Source organism: Heterodontus francisci, chromosome 1, assembly GCF_036365525.1.
Source record: "Heterodontus francisci isolate sHetFra1 chromosome 1, sHetFra1.hap1, whole genome shotgun sequence".
Taxonomy (NCBI): Eukaryota; Metazoa; Chordata; class Chondrichthyes; order Heterodontiformes; family Heterodontidae; genus Heterodontus; species Heterodontus francisci.
In genome coordinates, this window is record NC_090371.1 from 150334967 (window position 1) to 150361809 (window position 26843).

Below are 26843 nucleotides of genomic sequence, written 5' to 3' on the forward strand. Positions count from 1 at the left end.
CAATTTAACTTGAATTATCTGGAAAGGCACAAATACTTACAACCACACATGAGCAGCTGCAAGGACATCAGTGTAAATTATAAAAACTGCACCAAAAGACCACAGTCACCTATTACTAGCAACATGAATTCACTTCAATTTATTCATAATGACAGATCATCAAAAATACTGAAACAATTCTTTTCCCTCTCAAATTGCTTTTCCAGGGAAGAAATTCCACAAGCCCATATTAATACAGATCTCTGTATCAAACCAATTATTACTGAAATTTAAACAAACAAAATACCACAGTTCTGTTGTACAAAAAGAATACGGCACAAGTCATTAGCGAGTCACAATGGTTGTAAATTGACTGTCATATTCCCAAAAAAACATTTTCAAGCTGCAATTTCAGAGATCCAAAAGGGATTTAAGAAAATAGGCAACTGAGATCGGCAATCATCCTTTTCTTTAAACCTACCTTGGAATCCAATACACTGGAGACCACTGTGATGCAGGGCACACATAGAAACTAGGAGCAGGAGTAGGCCATTCGGCCCTTCGAGCCTGCTCCGCCATTCATTATGATCATGGCTGATCATCCAACTCAGTAACCTGTTCCCGCTTTCCCCCCTTATCCTTTGATCCCTTTCGCCCCCAGAGCTATAACTAACTTCTTCTTGAAAACATACAATGCTTTGGCCTCAACTGCTTTCTGTGGTAGTGAATTCCACAGGCTCACCACTCTCTGGGTGAAGTAATTTCTCATCTCAGTCCTGAAAGGTTTACCCCGTATCCTTAGACTATGACCCCTGGTTCTGGACTCCCCCACCATTGGGAACATTCTTCCTGCATTTACCCTGTCAACTCCTGTTAGAATTTTATAGGTTTCTATGAGATCCCCCCTCACTCTTCTGAACTCCAGTGAATATAATCCTAACTGACTCAATCTTTCCTCATACGTCAGACCCGCCATCCCAGAAATCAGTCTGGTAAACCTTCACTGCACTCCCTCTATAGCAAGAGCATCCTTCCTCAGATAAGGAGACCAAAACTGCACACAATATTCCAGGTGTGGCCTCACCAAGGCCCTGTATAATTGCAGCAAGACATCCCTCTCCTGTACTCGAATCCTCTCACTATGAAGGTCAACATACCATTTGCTTTTTTTAACTGCCTGTCGCACCTGCATGCTTACCTTCAGCGACTTGTGTACGAGAACACCCAGGTCTCGCTGCATATTCCCCTCTCTCAATTTATAATTCAGATAATAATCTGCCTTCCTGTTTTTGCTACCAAAGTGGATAACCTCACATTTATCCACATTATACTGCATCTGCCATGCATTAGCCCACTCACTCAACTTGTCCAAATCACCCTGAAGCCTTTCTGCATTCTCCTCACAACTCACCCTCCCACCCAGTTTTGTCTCATCTGCAAATCTGGAGATATTACATTTAATTCCCTCATTTAAATCATTAACATATATTGTGAATAGCTGGGGTCCTAGCACCGATCCCTGCGGTACCCCACTAGTCACTGCCTGCCATTCGGAAAAAGACCTGTTTATTCCTACTCTTTGTTTCCTGTCTGCCAACCAATTTTCTATCCATCGCAATACACTACCCCCAATCCCATGCGCTTTAATTTTACATGCTAATCCCTTATGTGGGACTTTGTCGAAAGCCTTCTGAAAGTCCAAATAAACCACATCCACTGGCTGTCCCTCATCAACTCTATTAGTTACATCCTCGAAGCATTCTAGTAGATTTGTCAAGCATGATTTCCCTTTCGAGTGGTGAAGCCCAAGGAACGACAACCAAGTGAATAATTTATAACTATAATTTACCATAAATTCAGCTTAGTGTTTAATTAATCAATCACATTATGGGGAATAAAATTAAAATTAACTAGAGGATACTATCAAAGGGCTCCAAATCTTCATTAAATTAAAAATAGCATATACAAATAATAAATCAAGAGTTAAGTATATAATAAAATGAAGGAACTAATAAACAAAAACAAGGAACAGAGCACAGTAAAAGAGTAGGAACTTTGGCAGCTTAAAAAGGAGGCCCTAATGTTAATTAAGTAAATAGAGTTGCTGAGCTGGAGTCCGAGGTTCAGATTCTGGTATAGTGAGGGGGAGAGTTAATTGGTCACTTTGATCCAGGAGGCAGTCACAACTCTTAGGTTAGGTACAGGTTGGGTTAATGTTCATAGGCAGGAATGTGTGACTGTAAGTCAGGCAGGTAAAGCGATCTCAGTTGCAATGCTGGAGGAGCCTCGGCCTTTACCCTTATCCAGAAGGGTACAAGGTTCTTGCTGCCTGTGTGGATGAGGACAAAGTCTGCAGGATGAATGAGAAAACTGACCATGGCACCAAGGTACAGGAGGCCATTTAACTGGGGGAGTGAAAGGCAATGTGGTAGCAGGAGGGGACAATATAGTCAGGGGATAGATACTGTTCGCTACAGCCAAGACTCAGAATTCTGAAGTTCTGATGAAAGGTCACAGACCTGAAACATTGACTCTGCTTCTCTCTCCACAGATGCTGCCTGACGTGCTGAGTATTTCCAGCACTTTGTTTTTATTTCAGAATTCTGAAGGTTGTGTTGCCTACCCAATGCCAGGGTTAAGGAGATCTCCTTGCAGCTGGCGAGAACTTGTAGTGGGAGGATGAAGACCCAGTTCTCATGGTCCACATAGGAATCTCACAGGTAATAATCTCTGGATTTTTACCTAAATCACTCACAAATTGGCATAGGGATAAACAGGCTAGAAGGTTAAATGCATGGCTGAAAAGAGTGGTGTGGGAGGCAGGGGCTTTGCTTCATGGGGCACTGGCATCAGTACTGGGAAAAGAGGGAGCTGATCCATGGGATGGGCTCCATTTCAACTGAGCTGGGACTAGTATCCTGGCAAATCAAATAATAGGACAGTAGAAGGGCTTTAAACTAATGAAGGGGGCAGGGAGGACTCAGGATAGGGTAAATTCAAAATCAGCAAGAAAAATGTTCAGTCTGTAGAGTAGCAATTTGGGTAAAAATAAGCAGACTGGTCCAGGAAGGGACAGAGAGCTTAACAAAGGTAATGGTGCATTAGAACTGATGAAAGGTCACACAGACCTCAAACATTAACTCTGCTTTTCCTTCCATAGATTTGCCTGACCTGCTGAGTATTTCCAGCATTTTCTGTTTTTGTTTCAGATTTCCAGCATCCGTAGTATTTTGCTTTGTAAGGTGCAGAAGACACTGGTGAGAGTAGTTTACAGGCCCCATAACAGTAGGTGTAGTATCGGGCAGACTATAAATCAGGAAATCAGAGGTGCATGTAATCAGGGTAAAAAAGTAATTACCAGAGACTTTAATCTTCATGTAGAATGGGAAAAATAAATTTCCAGTAATAGTGTAGAGAACAGGTTCATGGAATAGTACAAGATAGTTTTCTAGACCAGTTCTCGAGGAACCAACTAGGGACAGGCTATTTCAGATCTAGTATTGTGCAGTGAGAAAGGGTTAATTAATAACCTTGTAACGATGCCTCCAGGTGAGAATGATCATATGATAGAATTTTATATTGCGTTTGACAATAATCTGGTTAAGTCCAAAACTTGTATCTGAACAAAGCGAACGACATATGAGTGGTGAGTTGACCAAGGTAAACTGGAAAACCAGATTTAAAAATATGACAGTAGGTAAGCAGTGGCAAACATTTAAAGAAGTAATTCATAATTTGCAACAAATACACATTCCCTTAAGGGACAAAAACCCCACAGGAACAGTGGCCCAACCGTGGCTGACAAGAAAAGTTAAAGATAGTATTAGATTAAAATAAAAGACTTATAATGTTGCCAAGAGCAGTAATCCTGAAAATTGGGAGGATTTTAAAATTCAGCAAATGATAACCAAATAATTGATTAAAAAGAGAATGTGAGAGTAAAATAGCAAAAGACATAAGAACAGATGGTAAAAGCTTCTATAAGTATGTAAAAAGGAAGAGATTACCCAAAGTAAACATGGGTGCCTTAGAGGCAGTGGAAGGTGAAATTATAATGGAAAATAAGGAAATGTCAGCGACATTAAACAAATACTTTGTATCTGTCTTCACAGTAGGAAGTACAAAAATCACTCTGGAAATAGTGACGAATCAAGAGTCTAGCAAGAATGAGAAGCTTATTTAGTATAGAAATAGTACTGGAGAAATTAATGGGACTAAAAGTTGACAAATCCCCTGGACCTGATGGCCTACATCCTAGGGTTTAAAAGAGGTGGCTACATAGATTGTGGTTGCATTGGTTGTGGTCTTCCAGAATTCCCTAGATTCTAAAGCAGTCTCCATGGATTGCAAGGTAGCAAACATAACCTCACTATTCAAGAAAGGAGGGAGAGAGAAAACAGGGAGGTATAGGCCAGTTAGCCTGACATCATAGGTAGCGAAAATGCTACAAATGCTAGGGATGTGGTAACAGGACACTTAGAAAATCATGATGATTAGGCAGTGTCAACATGGATATATGGAAGGGAAATTTTGTTTGACAAACATATTGGAGTGTTTTGAGATTGTAACTAACAGAGTAGATAAGGGGGAGCCAGTGGATGTAATATATTTGGATTTTCAAAAAGCATTCAATAGGGTGCCACACAAGAGGTTATTATTCAAAATTAGGGCTCATAGGATTAGGGGTAGTATATTAGGATGGACTGAGAATTGGCTAACTGGCAGGAATAAACAGGTCATTTTTGGGTTGACAAGCTGTAAATAGTGGGGTACTGCAAGGATTCAGTACTTGCATCTCAGCTAGTCACAATCTATATTAATGGCTTAGATGAGAGGACTGAGTGTAATGTACCAAGTTTGTTGAAAATACAAAGTAAGCTTGAGGAGGACACAAAGAAATTGCAAAGGGATACAGACAGGTTAGATGTGTAGGCAAGAGCATGCCAGATGAAATATACTGTGGGGAGGTGTGAAGTAAAAATAAAAAAGAATACTTTTTAAAATGGTGAGCAACTGGAAAATGTTGATATTCAGAGGGACCTGGGTGTCATTGTACATAAATCACAGAAAGTTTAACATGAAGCTCCAGCAAGCAATTAGGAAGGTAAATGGTATGTTAGCCTTTATTACAAAGGGATTAGATTATAATAGCAAAGTAGTGTTACTACAATTATATAAGGCCTTAGTGAGACCACACTTGGAGTACTGTGTACAGTTATTTGTCTCCTTACCTAAGGAAGGACACACCTGTTCTAGAGGGAGTGCAACAAAGGTTCATTACACTGATCCCTGGATGAGGGGATTGTCCTACGAGAAGAGATTGAGTAGGCTTGATTATATTCCCTATAATTTAGAAGAGTGACAGGTGATTTCATTGAAGAATATAGAATTCTTAAGGAACTTGACAGGTTAGAAGCTGCGAAGATGTTTCTCTTGGCTGGGGGAGACTAGAACACCGGGCCGCTGTCTCAGAATAAGGGATCAGAGATAAGAAGACATTTCTTCACTCAAAGGGTTGAGAGTCTTTGAAATTATCTATCCCAGAGAGCTATGGATGCCCAGTCATTGAGCATATTGAAGACAAAGATCGACAGCTTTTGGATACTAAGGGAATCCAAGGCATATGAGGATAGTGTGGAAAGGTGGAGTTGAGGTAGATGATCAGCCATGATCTGACTGAATGGAGCAGGCTCGAAGCAGCGAATGACCTACTCGTGCTCCTACTTTTTATGTTCATTTTCAGCTAGTCTGTAAATGATAGTAATAGTATTACCGCAGACCTAGAAGCCTGAATATCATTTATGTCTAATTTTAATATTCATGAAGTGCCAACTTCTGAACTACCGAAAGAAGTCACATGGGAAAAGAAATGAAACTGCAATAACCAACTGTTTTGCATTATGACTTTTGGGGTTAGTTTTGAAAATCACCAGACCTAATTTCTAGCTTCACTATCCAGTCTTTATTGTACTCCTTTAAATGAACAACACTTTTAGCTCTGCCTCTGAATAATTTGTCATTACCATTCTGTGCACTTACTGGGAGAAATTAATTTTTCCTTCCTTTTAAAAAGACTGCAAAAACAACCCTCGACCATCACCCTCCTGCCACTAAGCCAATTTTGGATCCAATTTGCCAAATTGCCCTAGATCCCATGGGCTCTTACCTTCTTAACCAATCTCCCATGCAGGACCTTATCAAAAGCCTTACTGAAGTCCGCATAGACTACATTAACTGCTTTCCCTCATATACACGTCTAGTCACCACCTCGAAAAATTCAATCAAATTTGTTAAACATGATCTCCCCCTAAGCCATGCTGACTATCCTTGATTAATCCCTGCCTCTCCAAGTGGAGATTAATCTTGTCCCTCAGAATTTTTTCCAATAGTTTCCCTACTCACTGGCCTGTAATTATCTGGTTTATCCCTGCTACACTTCTTGAATAATGGTATCACATTTGCTGTCCTCCAGTCAACTGGCACCTCTCCTGTGGCCAGAGAGGATTTGAAAATTTGTGTCAGAGCCCCTGCTGTTTCCTCTCTTGCCTCACAAAACAGCCTGGGATACATCTCATCTGGGCCTGGGGAATTATCCACTTTTAAGCCTGCTAAAGCAGCTAATACCTCCTCCTTTTCAATGTTAATTTGTTCAAGTATATCACAATCCCCCTCCCTGATCTCTACGCCATCATCGTCCTTCTCCATAGTGAACACAGATGAAAAGTAATCATTTAAAACCTCACCTATGTCCTCCGGCTCCACACACAGATTGCCACTTTGGTCCCTAATGGACCCTACTCTTTCCCTGATTATCCTCTTGCCCTTAATATACTTATAAAATGACTTAGGATTTTCCTTTATCTTGCCCGCCAGTGTTTTTTTATGCCCCATTTTCGCTCTCCTAATTACTTTAAGTACCCCCCTATACTTTCTATACTCCTCTAGGGCCTCTGCTGTTTTCAGTGCTCTGAATCTGCCAGAAGCCTCCTTTTTTTCCCTTATCCAATCCTCTCTATCCCTTGACATCCCATGGACTTGTTGGTCCTACCCTTCACCTTTATGGGAACATGTTGGCCCTGAACTCTCACTATTTCCTGACTCCCACTGGTCTGATATAGACTTTCCTACAAGTAGCTACTCCCAGTCCACTTAGGCCAGATCCTGTTTTATCATATTGAAATTGGCCTTCCCCCAATTCAGTATCTTTATTTCTGGTCCATCTTTGTCCTTTTCCATAACTACCTTAAATCTTAATTATGGTCACTATCCCCGAAATGCTCCCCCACTGACATTTCTACCACTTGTCCGGCTTTATTCCCTAGGATTAGGTCCAGTACTGCCCCTTCTCTTGTAGGACTTTCTCCGTGCTGACTCAAAAAGCTCTCCTGTATGCATTTTAAGAATTCTGCCCCCTTTAAGCCTTTTGCACTAAGACTATCCCAGTTAATATTGGGGAAGTTGAAATCCCCTACTATTATTACCCAATTATTTTTACACCTCTCTGACAATTGCCTACATATCTATTCCTCAATCTCTCCCTAACTATTTGGGGGCCTGTAGTACACTCCTCGTAAAGTGATTGCCCCCTTTTTGTTTTTAAGTTCTACCCATATGGCCTCATTTGAGGAACCTTCTAAGATATCATCCCTCCTTACTGCAGTAATTGACTCCTTGATCAATAGTGCAATGCCACCTCCTCTTTTACACCGCAACCTTCCCCCACCCTGGCCAAGTCACGTTTGAAGATTCTATATCCTGGAATATTGAGCTGCCAGTCCTGCCCTTCCCTCAACCATGTCTCTGTGATAGCAATAATATCGTATTCCCATGTGTTAATCAACGCCCTCAATTCATCTGCCTTACTTGTAAGACCTTTTCACGTTAAAATAGATCCAATCCAGCCTTGCAATATTCGCTTTGCCTTTACAGGTCTATATTTGCTCTGCCTTCCAGACTGTCTTCATTTCTCTTCTATATTTGGCTGTGCATCATCCCCTACTGTACCTCCACCCTGTATCCCATTCCCCTGCCAAATTAGTTTAAACCACCAACAGCACTAACAAACCTCCCGGCAAGGATGTTGGTCCCATTCAGGTACAACCCGTCCGACTTGTGCAGGTCCCCCTTTGCCAGAAACAGACCCAGTGATCTAGGAAACTAAAGCCTTCCCTCCTGCACCATGTCTTCAGCCATGCATTCATCTGCTCTATCCTCTTATTCCTATACTCAGTAGCACGTGACAACTGGGAGTAATCCAGAGATTACGACCTTTGAGGCCCTGCTTTTTAATCTGCCACCTAGCTCCCTAAATTCTTGTTGCAGGACTTCATCCCTCTTTCTATCTATGTCGTTGGTACCAATATGTACCATGATTTCTGACTGTTCACCATTCCTCTTCAGAATGTCCTGCAGCCGTTCCATGACATCCTTGACACGAGCACCAGGGAGGCAACATACCATCCTGGAGTCACATTTTCCAAATGTGGAAGTTGAAACGCTGTTGTGGCACTGGTTAACTCATTGGCCTGTGATTTTAAGATTTAAAGATAAAATATTGCCGCTAGAACAGCGCGGTCTCAAACTTAAGTGGATTTCGGTTATTTTAAGCCCTCCCACGCACCATGCATGCTGGGTTAGGGAGCTTAAAATTGACCCCCTAATCTCTGCTTCAATACATACCATAGTTGCACAACCCTCTAGGATTTTTCTTTCTCTGCTCTCTGTCGCAAGTTGCTTACATTTAATCATAACTATGTCTTCATGTTTTAGGTTCCCCAAACACCCACCAGAAGCAGTCTGTTAATATCCACTCTTTTCCATCCCTTCACAATTTTAAACATCTCTGTCAAATTATCCCATAATCTCCTCTGTTCTAACAAAGACAGACCTAATTTTTTTCTTTGTATTTCTTCAGACTAGGTAGCATCCTAGTGAATCTGTACTATACCCATTTGATTACCTCAACATCCTTCCTACAGTGTGGAGCCCAAAAGCGCACATCGTACACTACCTGCCATTTTACTAAGGTTTATAGAGATGTACCATCCTATCTTGACTTATATTCTACACCTCCTGCCATAAAACCCATTATTCTACTTTTTAATGATCTTGTCCACTTGTAGTTTTTTTTAAAAAATGTACAGAATCTACAATATTTTTATTTACCCTCAAATCTCTCCGCTCCTTCGTATCACTCTGCTTTCTCCCATTCAAACTATTCTTTCTTTTAACTAAAACTGGCAGCTCAGTAGTGATGCTGCTCCTTAGCTGTAGATTTCATTCCAAGAGATAATGAAATTCAACTATGCTCTTGGTGATGCGAAGCCTCATCATACAATACTCTTTGGCCAATGGAGCTCCACCACTTGTGTCAGACACATCGCTTGGGGAAGCACAAATCTTAGCTGTCCTCTTACTATGGTTTATGACCTTCTTACACACTCTCCTTTAACATGACCAAACTTCCAGAAGTTTTAGAAGCATTTGTGACCATTCCAGAAAAGTGACTACAGAAAACTACTATATCGTAGCACACACTTAACACATGTACTCGCTCTGACACACAGAAGACTTTCAGCACGATCAATAGCATCACCACTATCTCAGTTGTGTGCGTTGGAACAGGAAAGCAAAATGGTGTTTATTAAGGTGAGTGAATGAGAATCTTACTTTGCTGCCAGGATTTTGTGATCAACCTCATCCAGACAGGAACTGTGTGCCACATGGAATGTTCCAAATACACTGTTACGCTTCTTCTTAATCTTCTCTGCCTAAGGACAACAGCAAAATGTTAGAGTCTCTGATAGGACAACCCATATAAAAGAATCTTAAATTGCTTTTATACAAACAAATTACATAATAGTGAATATGTCCATCACAATTCATTAATTGTTCACTCTTGAGCTGTCAGGTTTATCTTAGTTGTGAATTAAAATGCATATTCCATGGTGCTCATTAAGTGTCTACTTTCATCCTTCACACTATTACAAATGACAAATTGTCACTGAACTTTAGAGTGCTTTCTTGTCACTTTCATTGTATTTTCCATGACTGCTTGAAGAAACAGCAAAATACTACGCCTAGTATAACACATACCTCCTCTTTAACAGCACTGAGTTGCAACTCAGCACTATGTTTCTTAATGTTGTAGTACTGAACCTCCACCTCATGGGTAAGCTGCAACCATTTCTGCAGAGTTTCTGGAATTGCCCAGCCACTGCGGACCTCCAACTCCTTCTCTGCATTCTTCAGGGCCATACGAACCTACCAATCACACATTAAAACTGGTTACATTTGTAAGCAATACAAAAGGTACTTGATTTTATTGAAGTAAGTAACACTGGGCATTCCGTGGCATTATTCCGAGTCACTCTGGCTAGCCACCACAAAATGTTGTCGCCATGACAGGAAATGTTAAGATTTTGTTAATTCATTTCTTTCTTTTGGGTTACCACAGAATTAAAAAGAAATTGTGAAGAATGTTTTAGACATATGGGAAAGAAACTGCCTTTTTCTGCAGTATGATGCCAGGGATGAGAAAATATAGTTGTGAGGAGAAATTGGAGATATTGAAATAGAGAAGGTTAAGAGAATACTTAATTGAGGTTTTAAAATTATGAAGGTTTTTAAATAGAGTGAATAGAAAAAGTGTTAAACATATACTCATGTAATTGTCGATCATGTAAAAGTTGACGCATGACTTTAGACCAGAAAATCTCGAATTTTTCCTATATCTCATGTAAAAGTCGACCTTAACTTCCAGAGTACAGACAGAAAATTCTAATCACGCACTAATATAAATACCCGAAGATTCAGCTCATACCCCACATTTTTTTTTAATATGGCACCAAGGAAGAACAACAAATACACAGTGCAGTTTTAACTAAAAGTTGTTGCGCATGCAAACAAGGTGAATAATTGTGCGGCAGCAAGCGAATTCAAAATATCAGAAGAATGTCAGAGATTGAAGAAAGCTTTTTACACAGCTCATGACGATGTCAAATAATAGAAGTATCAACAGAGGAAAGCCTAGCAAGTGGCCGCAATTAGATGGTAAAATTGCAGAATGGAAGTTGCAAATGCACATCCATCTGACTCGATGCCTTGTCACCATGGTGGCGATCATTTTGTTAATAAAAGTTTGAAAATATGACTCGTGTAACAGTCGACCACCACGCACCCCACCCCCCTCAAATGTTAGCCTGAAAAATTCAACTTTTACACCAGTATATATGGCATTTTCTTTGGTTGGGGAGTCAGGGATGAGGGGGTCATCAATTTGAAATTACAACAGATTGAAGAAAGAGATTAGAAGAATCTCTTTTTGCAGAAAATTGTAGGAGTTTAGTTTAGTTTAGTTCAGATACAGCACTGAAACAGGCCCTTCGGCCCACCGAGTCTGTGCCGACCATCAACCACTCATTTATACTAATCCTACACTAATCCCATATTCCTACCACATCCCCACCTGTCCCTATATTTCCCTACCACCTACCTACACTAGGGGCAATTTATAATGGCCAATTTACCTACCAACCCGCAAGTCTTTTGGCTGTGGGAGGAAACCGGAGCACCCGGAGAAAACCCACGCAGACACAGGGAGAACTTGCAAACTCCACACAGGTAGTACCCAGAATTGAACCCGGGTCACTGGAGCTGTGAGGCTGCGGTGCTAACCGCTGCGCCAAAAGGAGTGGCTGAGGCACAGACAATTGCAATTTTTAAAGCAAAATTAAACAATTAGTTAAAGCAGAGAAAATACACGGCTATGGGGAGAGTGAATTTTTGATTGCTCTAGCAAAACAGCTGATGAGCATGATTAACCAAATAGCAAACATCTATGATTCTATAGCCATGCTTATACAGTGAAAGCACTAATTTTACCAAATTAAATAGTAAAGTACAAACAACCCTAATCAAAGAAGAAAAAAAAATGTTGAAGGATTTAAACTACTGTATGTGGAAGATAAATGTACAAAATACAGTTTTACATCTTCCCTGATACAGCTTGCCTGTTTAAAATTATGCCCCTGGGTGTTGGTTGAGCTAAATTCCATAGTTATCTTGGAGTTAATCACGTTATAGTCACTATGACTTCCCATATTCTACATGCTAATTAGTCATTTACTATACCAAGTCGGGCTGAGAACTCCCTCTTTTGACTTCCCTGATGCAGAGTCATGAAGCAACAGTGCATCACATGTATCAGTTCAGGCTCTAAGCAACTTGGGCATTGCCAATTTATATTTGTTTTACTGAAATCCCTACAGCCTCCTGGTATTCACATATTCGACTCACCTCTTCTTAATTATTCTGCTCTCCCAATAGTCACAAAATACGAAATAGTTGCTCAGTTTTATTTTTTAAAAATATAGATCATTATATCTGATCAAGTAGATTTATACATGAGGATAAACTCAGCAACATATATTGCCGTTCCTCCTTTGTTGCTGGGTCAAAATCCTGGAACTCCCCAAGAGCATGGTGGGAGCAACTTCACCACACAGACAACAGCAGTTCAAGAAGAAAGCCCAACAGCCATGCATTGACTCGGAATGGGCACTAAATTCTGGCCTTGCAGGCAAAGCCAACATTCTGAAAAAATATCTTTTAAAATCCTGCATTCCTAGTAGAGATCCATGCCAATGGGAGCACAGATGGAGTTAGTGCTATAATACTGTAGCTCTGCCTTCTTTTCAATGATGGCCCTCTGCTGCAAGGGCAAAATCAGTGAATTTAACCTATATTGTGAACTTTGATGAAAGTTGGGTACCAAGTCCAGTACAACTTTCTTCTCTGCTTGCAAGTATAAATATGGTTTATACTTTTTATTGATAGGGCTACTTGTGTTCACCCTGCATTTTTAAAAAACTGATCTAGATACTTCCAATTAAATGTATGAACTCCTGCGCTTTGGACACTATCAGAGTGATATGATTATGTCAAATTGTAATCCTATAAATAAAGCAGACCACACTTTAAAATGGGGCAAATGTCAAAATAGGATACAACATGATGGGAAATGGCATGACAAACTAATAACTGATGAAGTTATTATTGGTGACATCATTCACTCCACAGCATTAATTATGGAAAAAAATGTAATCAAACAGAAATTCAGAGATGTGCACTCATTATTCATATTCTCCAACATCAGTTAAAGTGGTTAACCCAGTGATTAAAAATCACAAAAGCGAAAAACCTTTTATAGACTTTATATATCTATTTATAATACAAATATTTTGGTCAATTTTTTATGCAAGCTAACAGGAGCAACTTGCATTTATAGAAGGCGTTTATCGAAGAAAAATGTTCCAAGGCACTTAAATGTGAATGGTAAAAGAAATGGACACCGAGCCAAAGGCAATATTAGGAGTGGATACCAAAAGCTTTGTCAGAGGTCACTTTTAAAGAAGGTCTTAAAGGGAGAGAGAGGTGGAGAAACAAAGGGGTTAGGGAGGTAATTTCAGAGAATGGCCCTGGCATCTGAAAGCACAGCTGCCAATGGCGGGGTGAAGAGAGCAGGGGTGCACAAGAGGCTGGAGCCAGAAGAACCTAGAAGTTAGTGGGGGACAGGTCTGTGGGGCTGTAAAAAATTACAAAGATAGGGAAGGGCACAACCCTGGAAGGATTTAAACACAACAATGTGAATGTCAACCTTTACAAACTCAGTGTGGCTAAACCAGCCAAGTAAATGGAGCAGAACATTAATAGACTTAAATTTCAGTTAAATAATCCCAAGCAGTAAAATTTGTTGATTTACTGAATGAAAATCAGAGGGGTAATATGCACATTTAACCGTGTTTGTATCCTGAGAATACCTTTAAAACACATTTACATGAAAAAAATTGATTACACAAATGCTTTGTATAACTTTTAAACCATTTCAGTCATATGCTGTATTAAAATTACTACACATTTCAATCACTTAACAAGCTGTACCATAGAAATTTTGACTTTTGAAAAAAAACAAGAAATGTTTTCCATCAAAAATTTAACAGACCTACAAAGATTGCAATTTTTTTCTCGGTGACACTGCAATATCTGAATTTCTGCTTATCTGATATATGTTAAGCAGCATACCAAACAGGTTTAATAACGTCACTCATTTAGGTCAACTTGTCACAGCTCTACAGTAATGTGCATTTTAGTATTTCATGCTTGCTCTCACTACCATAAACTTCAAATCAGAGCGAGGTCATTCAGGAGCAAAATCGGTAAACAGTTTTACACACAAAGTTTAGTAAAAATGTGAATTCTCTCTCCAGATGGTGGATGCTGGATCAATTGGAGCTTTCAAGACTGCAATAGGAACATTTTTGTTAGGTAAGGGTATCAAGGGATAGGAAGCAAAGTTAGGAAAATGGAGTTGAGGTACAGAACGACCATCGGCAGAACAGGCACAAGGGGCTGAATAGCCAACTCCTGTTCCTAAGTTCCAAAGGCAGTTTCAATTATAAATATGAAATGAGAATGTTTAATGGAAAAAAAAACTGACAGGAGTGCAGGCATATATGAAAACCCAGTACTTTTAATCCAGCTGACATTAAGGGATGTTTCCTGGATTGCCAGAAAGCAGGAAATTGTGGCCAGAGGGATCCGTGCTAGGGCCACTGTTGTGCACCATATACATAAAAGATTTGAGCTCAAGTACTGAAGCTATAGGACTGAATTTTATCAGTGCGCCGCACACTGTCGCGACACACTTTGAAGTTGGCAGCCTTCAGAAATGGAAGCGCCATCGCTGAGCCCCTGTGATATTTCGCACAGGGTCACACTTAAATGGGGGGGGGGGGGGGTGGTGGAGCGGCCGCCCCCGATGATGTAAAGGGGGCAGTCGCTCCGTCCCCGCAACGGCGTCCGACGCCACCGCACAGGCGCCGGCGCCATTTTTAGAGGGCTTCAAGCCCTTACCGATACTTTAAATTTTTAAAATCACATTGTAGGCAAAGTAAAATGGAAAATTTTATTGACAGATCAGGGCCCCTCCTCCACTCCCCAGTGACCATTTCATGTTAGTTACACACTCGGAAAACCTCTTCTTCCTATTCATCAACTTCACCCCCTGAACTTTGTATCTTTGCCCTTCAACCCCTTCCCACCATCCCTCTGCCAATTGAATCAGTATCCACCGCTCCCCCACCCTTCTCGCCCTGAATTTTTCACTCTTTCCCCCCCCCACCACTGTCTTGACCCATGTGCAAGTTGCAGCCAGTGGCCGTAATATCAGCGCGGGACAGCCACCGGGACAAGATAAGTTGATTTGCAGGTTTTTAAAATTAATTTTAATATTCAAGTGAAGGCCCCGCCACCGAGCAGCAAGGGGGGGGTGCACCGAGGCCTCACCGTCGACGGTAAAATGCAGCGGGGCCTTCTCGGCACTGGGGGTCATGGCAGGCCACTCCCGCCAGTATTTTATAGGCCCCCCCCCCACCCCAGCACGACGTCGAAGGGCTGGTAAAATACAACCCATTGTGTCAAATTTTATAAATAATGCGGAGGACTACAACAAATAGAGGAAGACGTAAAAAGGCTTGCGGAGTGGACAGATAAACTTGATAAGAGTGAAGCGTGATGTGGTTGATAATAATCAGATGAATAAGAAGTCATCTTATTCCTTAGAAGGGAAGAAACCAAGTAGGGTAGAGCAGCAAAGACATCTCGGAATGCAGATATGTAAATCACACAAGCGGATAAGGCTATAAAATGAGCAAAGCGTTGGGGTTAGTTTCTAGAGTAACAGAATACAAAAGCAGAGAGGTAATGTTAAATTTATACAGAATCTTGGTTAGCCACACTTGAAGTGTTATTTGCAGTTCTGAACTCAGCACTAGAGACTGCACACGATTTACAAGGATGCTACCAGATTGAGAGGACATAACTATCGAGAAAGATTGAGCAAGTGGGGCTATTTTAATCTGGATAAGACCTGATGAAGGTCTTGTAAATTCTGAAGGCATTCAAAAGGGTGGATACGGAAAAACTGTTTCTATTTCTGGGTTAGTCCAGAAGAAGGGGACATAAAAATAAGACAGCCCCTAACAGATCAAATAAAAAGTTAGGTGGAATTTCTTTAGAGTGTGGGGGAAATATGAAATTTGCAGTCACGTGGAATGATTGAAGCAGACAATATTAACACATTTAATGGGAGGCTTGATGCACACAAGGGAGAAGAGAATAAAGGGATACAAAGTGATTACTGACAATGCAGCCGGCAGCTTACGACATCGGACTGTGCCACTCTGCGCACATGCGCATTGGTCCCTACTCTCTGCGCATGCGCTGTGTTCCGCAGTGCCAGGACTGGTTGGCGCATGCGCAGATGATGTCATCGCGTTACACGGGCAGATGGTGGGGGGACCCAGGCCGGAGAGAGCAGGGATGGAGGGAGAGGGGGTGGAGGGAGAGGGGGTGGAGGGAGAGGGGGTGGAGGGAGAGGAGAGAGAGAGGGGGTCTGGGGAGCGGGGAGGGAGAGGGGGTCTGGGGAGCGGGTAGCGAGCAGGGGTGGGGGAGAGAGGGTCTGGGGAGCGGGGAGCGAGCAGGGGTGCGGGGAGGGAGGATGTGGGGTGCGGGGAGGGAGGATGTGGGGTGCGGGGAGGGAGGATGTGGGGTGCGGGGAGGGAGGATGTGGGGTGCAGGTAGAGAGTGGGTGCGGGGAGAGCGCGGCTGAAGACCTTGCTAGTAGCGGGTGCGCTCTCCTCCTTCCCTCCGCCACACGCCTACTCGCTCACCACCCCCCCACTCACCGGCTGTCCCCCACTCACCGACTGTCCCCGACCGCTCGCTCACCGCCCACCTCCCCCCCGACTGCTCGCTCACCGCCCACTTGCCAAACCCCCGCACGCTGGCTCACCTGCCCGCCCGCCCACTCACTCTCTCCCCACGCGCTCACTCCCCACTTGCTCACCGTCCCAACAGCCGCTCGCTCAATGCTGGATAATCAATGCTTCACAGTTGTGTGACAGATACTGAATAGCACATGGAGCTCAATAAAAATAAATTAAAAAGGCATACAAACAATTCTCTGCCCTATGTTTCAAGCCATGTGCAGTATTATAGGGAAGCTCAGATTGGAGTACTGCTATTTTTTCACTCGCAGATGACAATACTTTTAGCTTATCTTTGCTTGCCTGGAGGCCTAATTGCGACCTGTTCCCCAGTAAAGTAGCCCCTGGCAGCTTATACTATCCAGAGTCCTGGTTTCAAAATACTATTTCAATTATTACTTAATCTCCCTCCGCCCTATCAAACACCTTCCCCTTTGTTCTCTCCCCCACTCCCCTCCCTTTCACTTGCTGAAAACAGAATCACAGAATAATACAGTGCAGAAGAGGCCCTTCGGCCCATCGAGTCTGCACCGATGCATTAAAAACACCTGACCTGTCTAACTAATCCCATTTGCCAGCACTTGGCCCATAGCCTTGAATGTTATGATGTGCCAAGTGCTCATCCAGGTACTTTTTAAAGGATATGAGGCAACCCGCCTCTACCACCCTCCTAGGCAGGGCATTCCAGACCGTCACCACCCCCTGGGTAAAAAAGTTCTTCCTCAAATCCCCCTTAAACCTCCTGCCCCTCACCTTAAACTTGTGACCCCTCGTAACTGACCCTTCAACTAAGGGGAACAGCTGCTCCCTAACCACCCTGTCCATGCCCGTCATAATCCTGTACACCTCGATCAGGTCACCCCTCAGTCTTCTCTGCTCCAGCGAAAACTATCCAAGCCTATCCAACCTCTCTTCATAGCTTAAATATTCCATCCCAGGCAACATCCTGGTGAATCGCCTCTGCACCCCCTCCAGTGCAATCACATCCTTCCTATAATGTGGCAACCAGAATTGCACACAGTACTCCAGCTGTGGCCTTACCAAAGTTCTGTACAACTCCAACATGACTTCCCTGCTTTTGTAATCTACGCCTCGATTGATAAAGGCAAGTGTCCCATATGATTTTTTCACCACCCTCTTAACCTGCCCTTCTGCCTTCAGAGATCTATGGACAAACACAAGGTCCCTTTGTTCCTCGGAACTTCCCAGTGTCAGGCCATTCATTGAATACTTCCGTGTCACATTACTCCTTCCAAAGTGTATCACCTCACACTTTTCAGGGTTAAATTCCATCTGCAACCTTTCTGCCCATTTGACCATCCCGTCTATATCTGCCTGTAACCCAAGACACTCAACCTCACTGTTAACCACTCGGCCAATCTTTGTGTCATCCGCGAACTTACTGATCCTACCCCCCAAATAGTCATCTATGTCGTTTATATAATTGACAAACAATTGGGTACCCAGTACAGATCCCTGTGGTACGCCACTGGATACTGGCTTCCAGTCACTAAAACAGCCATCTGTCATCACTCTCTGTCTCCTACAGCTAAGCCAATTTTGAATCCACCTTATCAAGTTACCCTGTATCCCATGTGCATTTGCTTTCTTGATAAGTCTCCCATGTGGGACCTTGTCAAAGGCTTTGCTGAAATCCATGTAAACTACATCAACTGCACTACCCTCATCTACACACCTGGTCACATGCTCAAAAAATTCAATCAAATTCGTTAGGCATGACCTCCCTCTGACAAAGCCATGCTGACTATTCCTAATCAAACTTTGCCTCTCCAAGTGGAGATAGATTCTCTCCTTCAGAATTTTCTCCAATAGTTTCCCTACCACTGACGTGAGACTCACTGGTCTGTAGTTCCCTGGCTTATCTCTACAACCTTTCTTAAATAGTGGGACCACATTAGCTGTTCTCCAGTCCTCTGGCACCTCCCCCGTGGCCAGAGAGGAATTAAAAATTTGGGTCAGAGCCTAACCTAATTCTTTTCTGATCTTTGTCAGTTCTGATGAAAGGTCACAGACCTGAAACGTTAACTTTGCTTCTCTCTCCACAGAAGCTGCCCGACCTGCTGAGTATTTCCAGCACTTACTGTTTTATTTCAATTAAGTACTTTGTGTAGTGTGTCCCCCTGGGGACTTTTACTGGAAAACTGGTTCATAATTAAGTCAGCTGACAAACAAAGAAAACAAGATGTTGCCAGTCATGTAGCAGGGTAATTTTCATCCTCAGCGCCTGAGCAGTATTTTGGCGGGGCGGATTGCCCTCCATTGTAGAATTCACTCAATTTTCATCCCATTCATCAAAATGGGATAGAGAACAGACAGGTTCCAATAATGGGTGGGCAATCCACTTCACCAGAATATTACCCAAGTGTTGAAGGTGAAGATTCTCCTGTGTGTTGGATTTTCCCAACACATGCCAATAACTGTTCAGCAACTGGATGGAGCATGCCACATTTGATTTAGTAATGAGCCAGATTGAATTAACAGCTTAACAGTGCGTGAACATTTAACTAATAGTGATCATAATATGATTGAGTTCAACATAGTGTTTGAAAGGAATAAATGCGAAACAACTGCTGAGATTTTATATTTAGGCAAAGCTGACTTCAATGTGATGAGACAGAGACTGTCCACAATTGGGCTAATCTGTTAATGGGTAAAATGACAGAAGATCAGTGGGAGCTGTTCAAAAAGAGTTTAAGGCGATACAGAACCAGTTTATACCCTAAAAGGCAACAGTTCTACTTGCCAAAAAGAGAGACATGGACAAGTGAAGAGGTAAGAGACAACATAAAACTAAAAAGGTACAAAAACGCAAAAAATAGCACAGATCCTGGTGAATGGGAAAGATACATAGAGAAGCAAAAGGTGACAAAGCAGATAGTAAGAGCTACAAAAAGAGTATGAAAAGAAATTTACAAGGGATAGCAAAATTGTTATGATCCTGTAGTTTTTTTTCCCCCGGAAGAATGCGGTGTGCAGACTGAATCAAAGGATGCATTCTAGTTGCCACAGGATACAGCCACTCAGGACCAAGGACACGAGATACAATGTTGCCCACTGACGTTTAAAACTAGCTGAAAAAACTGGTTTTTGAGACGCTGTTAACAGATACACACACAGACTATCTGCCAGCATTTACTGAAGGAAAGAGAGCTCTCTTTTGGTTTATTTAAACCCTATTTATTATAGTTTCAGAATTCTGATGTCAAGCCAGATCAATTTCTTCAAAGAAAATAACCAAATTTCTTTAACTACTGAACTGTAATTGCTGAAATTTATCGCTGCAAAAGAAGAGCATCAATTCAACTGCTGAGCTAGACTACGGACTATTCTACTGTTGAAGAATTTTTTTCCCCCCATCGGACAGTTGTGAGGACTTCAAGCCAACCTTGGACTGTTCCACATTGGAAGATTTCACTTCGGCAGGAGCATGAATATGCAAGGACACTAATTTATCTATTTTAAATGTTGTTTATGTCTTAGTAGTGTTTAAGAATTTAGTTTTTCTAATTAAACAGTTAATTTGTTGATCTAGAGACATCTAGTTTGGTTAACCTCATTCGGGGGTTAATAGATGGTACAATTTGGCTGGGTCTTTTTTTAATTTGGAAAGTTTAAAATGATATGTTAGGTGATCTGTGGAGGGACGGGACTGAAGCAATAGTGCGTTTCTCCCACCACAATCAGAATTGTATATTTTGTTTGGGGGCTTTGTCTTGAGCGGTCGGTCATAACAAAATCAACACAAAAAACTTTTACAATTACATTAGGAAAAAGAGGTGGTCAGCAGCAATTTGTGTCCCTTGAAATTGTATTTATTTAGCACTTATTACAACCTCAGCATGTCCCAAAGCAAATTACTCCCTCAGTACTGCATACAAATGCCCACCTAGATTTTGTGCTCAAGTCTCTGGCTTGAACCTACAACCTCTGACTCAGGTGAGTGTGCTACCCTGAGCCAAGGTTGACACCAAATTCTAACATAACACCAACATCATCTGTTGTGTTGGTAGATACTTTTGGGTAAACACAATGCTGCAGTGTATTTACACCATGCGTTTGTCGATTATCTCTATTAAATATGGATGATTTTCATTTACCTCAGCAGACACCAATTTTTAGCTTCATAAGCTCTGATATATAGAAATATTATTTTAAAAAATTCTTGCACCTGTACAAGCTCCTCTTCTGCATATTTCAGTCGGCTGAGTTCAGTCTCTGAACCCTCTCGTAGCTCCCTCAGGCGCTGTGCCTCCCGCTTGGCATCATTTATTTCTGTTTTCATTTTTTGTTCTAAATTTTGCTTCTCCACTTCGACAGTTCTATTTTCTTCTTGAGCTTTTTGAAGTCTTCATTAGGGCAAGAAAAAGCAACAAAAAAGCTGAAATAAAATGCTGTCTTTTCACAACAGACATTAGCAGCTGCCACTTACAAATACTGTATACCATGAGCTGTCCTATCCTTCATATAGGATACAGTAGTCACAAGAAGAGATCATGAACATAAAGCGGAACAGACTGAAGCAGAGTCAGTTCACTAGATCATTATAAATGTTGACTTTATTCATAATGACTAATGCACTGCTACCATAAATACAACAGTGGGAAAAGGATAGCATCTGCAAGTAGCCTGAAGATTGCCTTAATTTAGAGTAGAAGATGTGCTTTCAGAGTGAAGTGCTACTGGAAGAACCTAATTGGATGCAAGGACTTTTAACCAGAAATAAAACACTTTTTTTAAGGTGTCTATTCAAAGCATCTTAGTAGCAGTCACACCTTCTTAGTACTGGGGTTAATTGTTGTACCTGAGAGTTCAACGTTTTCTTGGCTCAGCCACCACATGAAGTTCAACACCTCTGGATAAACTGGATTTGTCAGTGTTGTGGAACCATCTTAAGGGACTATAAGAGAAGGTCGGAGGAGGTGATATCGCATCACACATGGCCAGCGAGTTGTGGGTGTAGCCCAACAGAGTAATATGTGGCTCCTGCAGTAGCTGTGTGTACATATATTATTTATATGTCCCAGTGAAGTTATAATTAAAACTTACATATTCTTTGGATATTACTTGTAGTCTTGAGTCTTACAATAGTTCACTTACCAAAGGAGCAAGTTATATGATACGGTGGCAGTGGTGGGATTTATTTTTCTTAAGCCCACCAAATATTACATTGTGTCAATGGTGGGATTTTTTTCTGAAGAACACACCAAGAGCCAACAAAGAACATCTAACTGCTTACCTGGAATGGCTAAAGATTCAGGCGGACAGCAGTTGCCAGGAGACCACACAACAATGCAGTGAGCTGGGACTGCAGACAGGACCCTGGAAGGTACTGAAACTCTGAGTACAGCAGCAAATTGCCAGGAGATCGGAGTTTTCAACTAGTCTGGCAGTAGGTTGAGAAATTTCGGGAGCAGTAGTTACAGCCATAACTGCTTTAGTTTTCCCATTTTTTTTTTGCAGCGTGGGCGGGGCCTAAGCTGGAGAGTGGGAAGAGCTCAACAGCACGCAGAAAGGCTAGCTGTGGCAGCTGCCGGCACTGCAAGCTGCAGCTCACTGCACAGAGGGTAGCCTGAGAGAAAAAAAACTGCTCTCTCAGTTTAAAAAACGAACCAGCCTGTGTAATCAAAGAAAACTGCTGTCAGTTTAAAAAAACTGAATAAGCTGTGTAAACCAAAGCAGCTGTCGTTTTACTCTTAGTAAGGGCAGGCCTGCAAAAACGAACCTGCCTAAAAATGGAAACAGAAAGCTGTACCTGCGAGACAGAAAACCTATAAAGCAGAAAGCCTGTAAAAGAAGTGTGTCTGTGAAAAAGAAAATCTGTAAAAAGTCCTATATTTATAAAAAAGCAGGATCATCCAGAAAATGGCTTTCAGGTATCCAGTTATGGATTGGAAGGCGTCGGACGTATCATTTGAATTTAAACCGTTTTAAAACTGCGGATGGAACCGTGTTTACTGAATCAAGAAGTGAGCGAATCAGAGAAACAAGCTGTGAAAATCAAGATCGCATCGGGCAACGAGGGCCTGTAATGGATCAAAACCTCAGGTTTGTCAACTTATGATCAGAAGGAGCCTAGCAAGCTATAGATATTCCTTGAGGAGCAACTCAAGGTATAGATCAATTTCTGAGTACATAGGCAAAGGCAAGATGAGTCCATTGACCAGTTTGTTGCAAGGTGCTGAGACAAAGCTCAAGTATGCGACTTCACAGATATTGAGTTGTCAGAACGGATTATAGAGCTAGTAATCACGTATACCCCAATGGAGGCCTTTTAAAAAGACCTGCTAGAAAAGGGCATAGATGCACTATTCAATGATGGAAGGAAATTTGAAGCCATCATGCCTGGGTGCCAACAGTTACAAGCTTTTGGGGCAATTATGACAACTGGTATGGTAACCAAGGCTCAGAAGTCTGCTAAGCCTTGTGGCAAATGTGGCCTGACGCACCTAATTTGCAGTTGTCCGGCGTACTAGGACCAGTGCAAAGCTTGTGACATGTCAGGACATTGAACAAAGCACTGTAGAGGACCAAGCTCAGATACTGCACTTAGGAATGGTAGCAGATCACATGCAGAAAGAACATTTGCAAGACAGGATGGCAAATGCAATGAAAGGTATGCCAACTCACAACAAAATCCCAAGCAAGTACATCAGGTCAGCAGACAGAGGGATTGTCAGGAGGACACAGGTGAAGAATTCATTCATGCAAACAGCGAGCAAGCATTTCACATAGTTAATTAGGATCAACATGTCAATGCTATTATGCAATCTGAGGCAGTTGCCATGATCAGGATTATATGTCCACAGAATAGTGGCAGGCATAAGCTAAGAATGAAAACCAACACCGCAGCAAGTGCATATATTCTGCACATCGTATACTTAAGGGCATGTATCTAAAGAAATGGGAATCTATGATACGATTCACCATGGCTAGGCTGACTGCCTAAAATGGTTCTCCAATCAAGTGCATTGGAACAATAATCTTGCAGTGCAGCTATGGGAGCTCCGAATGTTTTATACCACAAATGTTTTATATTGTAGGCACAACTGGACCAGCTGTCACAGGACTTCCAATATGTTGAGGTTTACGGCTTGCCACAATACATGAAGTCAGTAACGCAACGAAGGTGGGGAAAATATCCAGGTTGAGTGTATTGGGTTGGTCTATGTAAAGGACGCCACAAAGACTGGGAATCTTGACATGAAGATACGATATGACCAGGAGTCTCTCTTCGGGCTTCAGTTTGTTGCAGCAAGTATCCAGAGGCCAGAGGGATTGTCGGTGATTGGTGAAGTTGCCAGTCATCATTTTTCGAAGCTTTCCAAACAAGGGAAGATGAAGGCAAGCAGGACCAGAATTAGCTCGATTGCGAATAGGACAGAAGATCAGAGTCCTCAACCATGCATCAGAAACTTGGTATCCTGCAGAGGTTGCTAGGGTATGCGACCATCCCAGATCATACGAGGCCCAGACACCCAATGGTATGATTCTCAGATGGAACCAAAGTCAACTCAGAGAACTGTACGACAACACTACATGTAACATCACAGACACATTCAAAGACAAAGTCTGAAGATGAACGCACAGAGGCTATGAACACAGAGGAAGAACATGCCAGAGTTCTGAGTTACCAAAGTCTCAGAGAAGTCATCAAGATGAGCTCATCTCTGGGAAGAGGTTTACAATAACAAGATCAGGATGAATAAGCAAACCTCCTCTATGTTTTAGAGAGTGTTAAACTTGCTTACTTGTAAATAACATTTTGTTCTAAGTCATGTATAGTTAGTCTGAACCGCAACATTACCATATATTGAAAATAAGTTTTTACCTTTGGTAAAAATGGGGATGTTGTGGGACCACCTTAAGAGGAGGTCACCGGAGGAAGTGATGTCACGTCATACATGACCAGGGAGTTGTGGGCGTAGAGTAAGATGTGTTGCAGCTGTCTTTATATATGTTCCAGTTAAGTTATAATAAAACCCACGTATTCTTTGGATATTACTTGTAGCCCTGTGAGTCTTTAAATAATTCACATACCAAAGAAACAAGTAATATTACAGTTATATTCCTCAAAAAGAGCACCACCTGTTAAGATAACAGTAGTGCATCTGAATTCAAAAACAGGACCTAACATAGCCCAGCACACCTTTAAGCCTACAAAGCAGAAAGGATGTGGAAATGTGAACACTTGGTTATTATAAAGTATTTTATGAATATCTTATAAATCAAATCAGAGAAATAAAGGAACGTAGCACATCTCGAGATTTAAGACTTGCATCTTTTAAAGGTTTAAGCTGTGATGCGGACGATCACTGTTTTCTCTGGAAGGATAAGCTCAACTCATTTGTACTTATCTTTCGGAAGTAAATCTCAAACATCTGGCCCGGATTTTATTCCTAACTTCACTCTGATCTCACCTTGCTTGAAATTCCATCAGGCTTTCCTCAGCTCTATGCAGACTGTCTAGTTCTTTCATCATCTTTGTAACATGTTCTTTTGAGTTCCTGTTTTGTGTGTATGCAAACCAACAGCCACCAATACCAACTACCATGGAAACAGCGAGAATAAAATCCTTCAACCAATTGTGGCGGGGACCTGTAAAGCAGAAACCACCTATGTTAAGGCAAAGGCAAAATACTGTGGATGCTGAAAATCTGAAATAAAAACAGAAAGTGCTGGAAATACTCAGCAGGTCTGGCAGCATCTGTGGATAGAGAAACAGAGTTAACGTTTCAGGTCTTCTCTCGGAACACACCAATGGAAACTCAAATTTCTGATCCTTTAGCAACCTGGTCTAAATGGAAGTCAGCCATTTCATCGAGAGATCAGCCTGATTGGAGTTGCGTTTTTGATTCATGCCTTTGAAATTCCACCTCATCTTGGTCTTAAATTCGAAACCCTTATTCTGAAACTATGTCCCCTAGTTCTAGATTCCCCCACGAGGGGAAACATCCACTTAGCATCTACCCTGTCAAGCCCCCTCAGAACCTTTCATGTTTCAATAAGATCGCCTCTTATTCTTCTAAACTCCAATGAGTATAAGCCCAAAGTGCTCAATCTTTCCCCATTAACCTTTGGAATTCTCCTCCCCAGAGAGCAGTGGAGGCTGAGTCACTGAATACATTCAAGGTGAGTTAGACAGATTTTTTATCTACAAGGGAGTCAAGGGTTGTGGAGGCAGGCAGAAAAGTGGAGCTGAGACTACGATCAGATCAGCCATGATCTTATTGAATGATGGAGCAGGCTCGTGGGGCCAAACTCTGCTCCTATTTCTGATATTCTTATGTTCGTCCAGTAGTATAACCACTACATGACCATGCCCATGATATTGGAAATTCAAGCTCACTGTGCACAATAAAAGGGGCCTGATTTTCCTGCAGTGATGAGATTGGTAACGTAAACCATGAATTTAACCATCTAGTGTGCTGATCTGACAGTTGGTAAGTTCCTCCATATTTTCTTGCATTTCTAATTACAATACACCACAGCAACAATGGTGGTGATCAGAAACGGCACAGATATTTTCCCTGTGATTCGACAAATACATGAACAGGGTGGCAATCTAAAGTTGAAAACAGTTTTTTTAAGTCATTTATGGGATGTGGGCATCGCTGGCTAGGCCAGCATTTACTGTCCACTCTAATTGCCCTTAAGGTGGTGGCAAGCTGCCTTCTTGAACCACTGCAGTCCACGTTGGGTAGGTACACCCACAGTGCTGTTAGCAAGGGAGTTCCAAGATTTTGACCCAGTGACAATGAAGAAATGGCAATATAGTTCCAAGTCAGGATGGTGTGTGACTTGGAGGGGAACTTGCAGGTGGTGGTGTTCCCGTGCATTTTCTGCCCTTGTCCTTCCAGGTGGAAGAAGTTGCAAGTTTGGAAGGTGCTGTCGAAGGAGCCTTGGTGAGTTGCTGCAGTGCATCTTGTAGATGGTACACACTGCTGCCACTGTGCGTCGGTGGTGGAGGGAGTGAATGTTCGTGGATGGGGTGCCAATCAAGGGGGCTGCTTTGTCCTG

At 42.0% G+C, this 26843-nt stretch overlaps 1 protein-coding gene and 1 long non-coding RNA gene across 3 annotated transcripts in view; one reads left to right on the plus strand and one right to left on the minus strand.

Moving 5' to 3' along the window:
* stim2b (stromal interaction molecule 2b) overlaps positions 1 to 26843 on the minus strand; it is a 183477-nt gene that overhangs the window by 15105 nt on the left and 141529 nt on the right. For both annotated transcript variants that reach the window (XM_068037108.1, XM_068037118.1), the window contains 4 exons: positions 25244 to 25421; positions 20995 to 21172; positions 10075 to 10242; positions 9649 to 9749 (listed from right to left, as the gene is read on the minus strand). In XM_068037108.1, the coding sequence (XP_067893209.1) occupies positions 9649 to 9749; positions 10075 to 10242; positions 20995 to 21172; positions 25244 to 25421 (625 nt within the window). The remainder of the gene's footprint in view (positions 1 to 9648; positions 9750 to 10074; positions 10243 to 20994; positions 21173 to 25243; positions 25422 to 26843) is intronic.
* Positions 2236 to 20411, plus strand: LOC137372817 (uncharacterized). Its single transcript, XR_010975506.1, has 3 exons — positions 2236 to 2366; positions 2531 to 2699; positions 20013 to 20411. It is a non-coding gene; the product is annotated as an uncharacterized lncRNA (long non-coding RNA).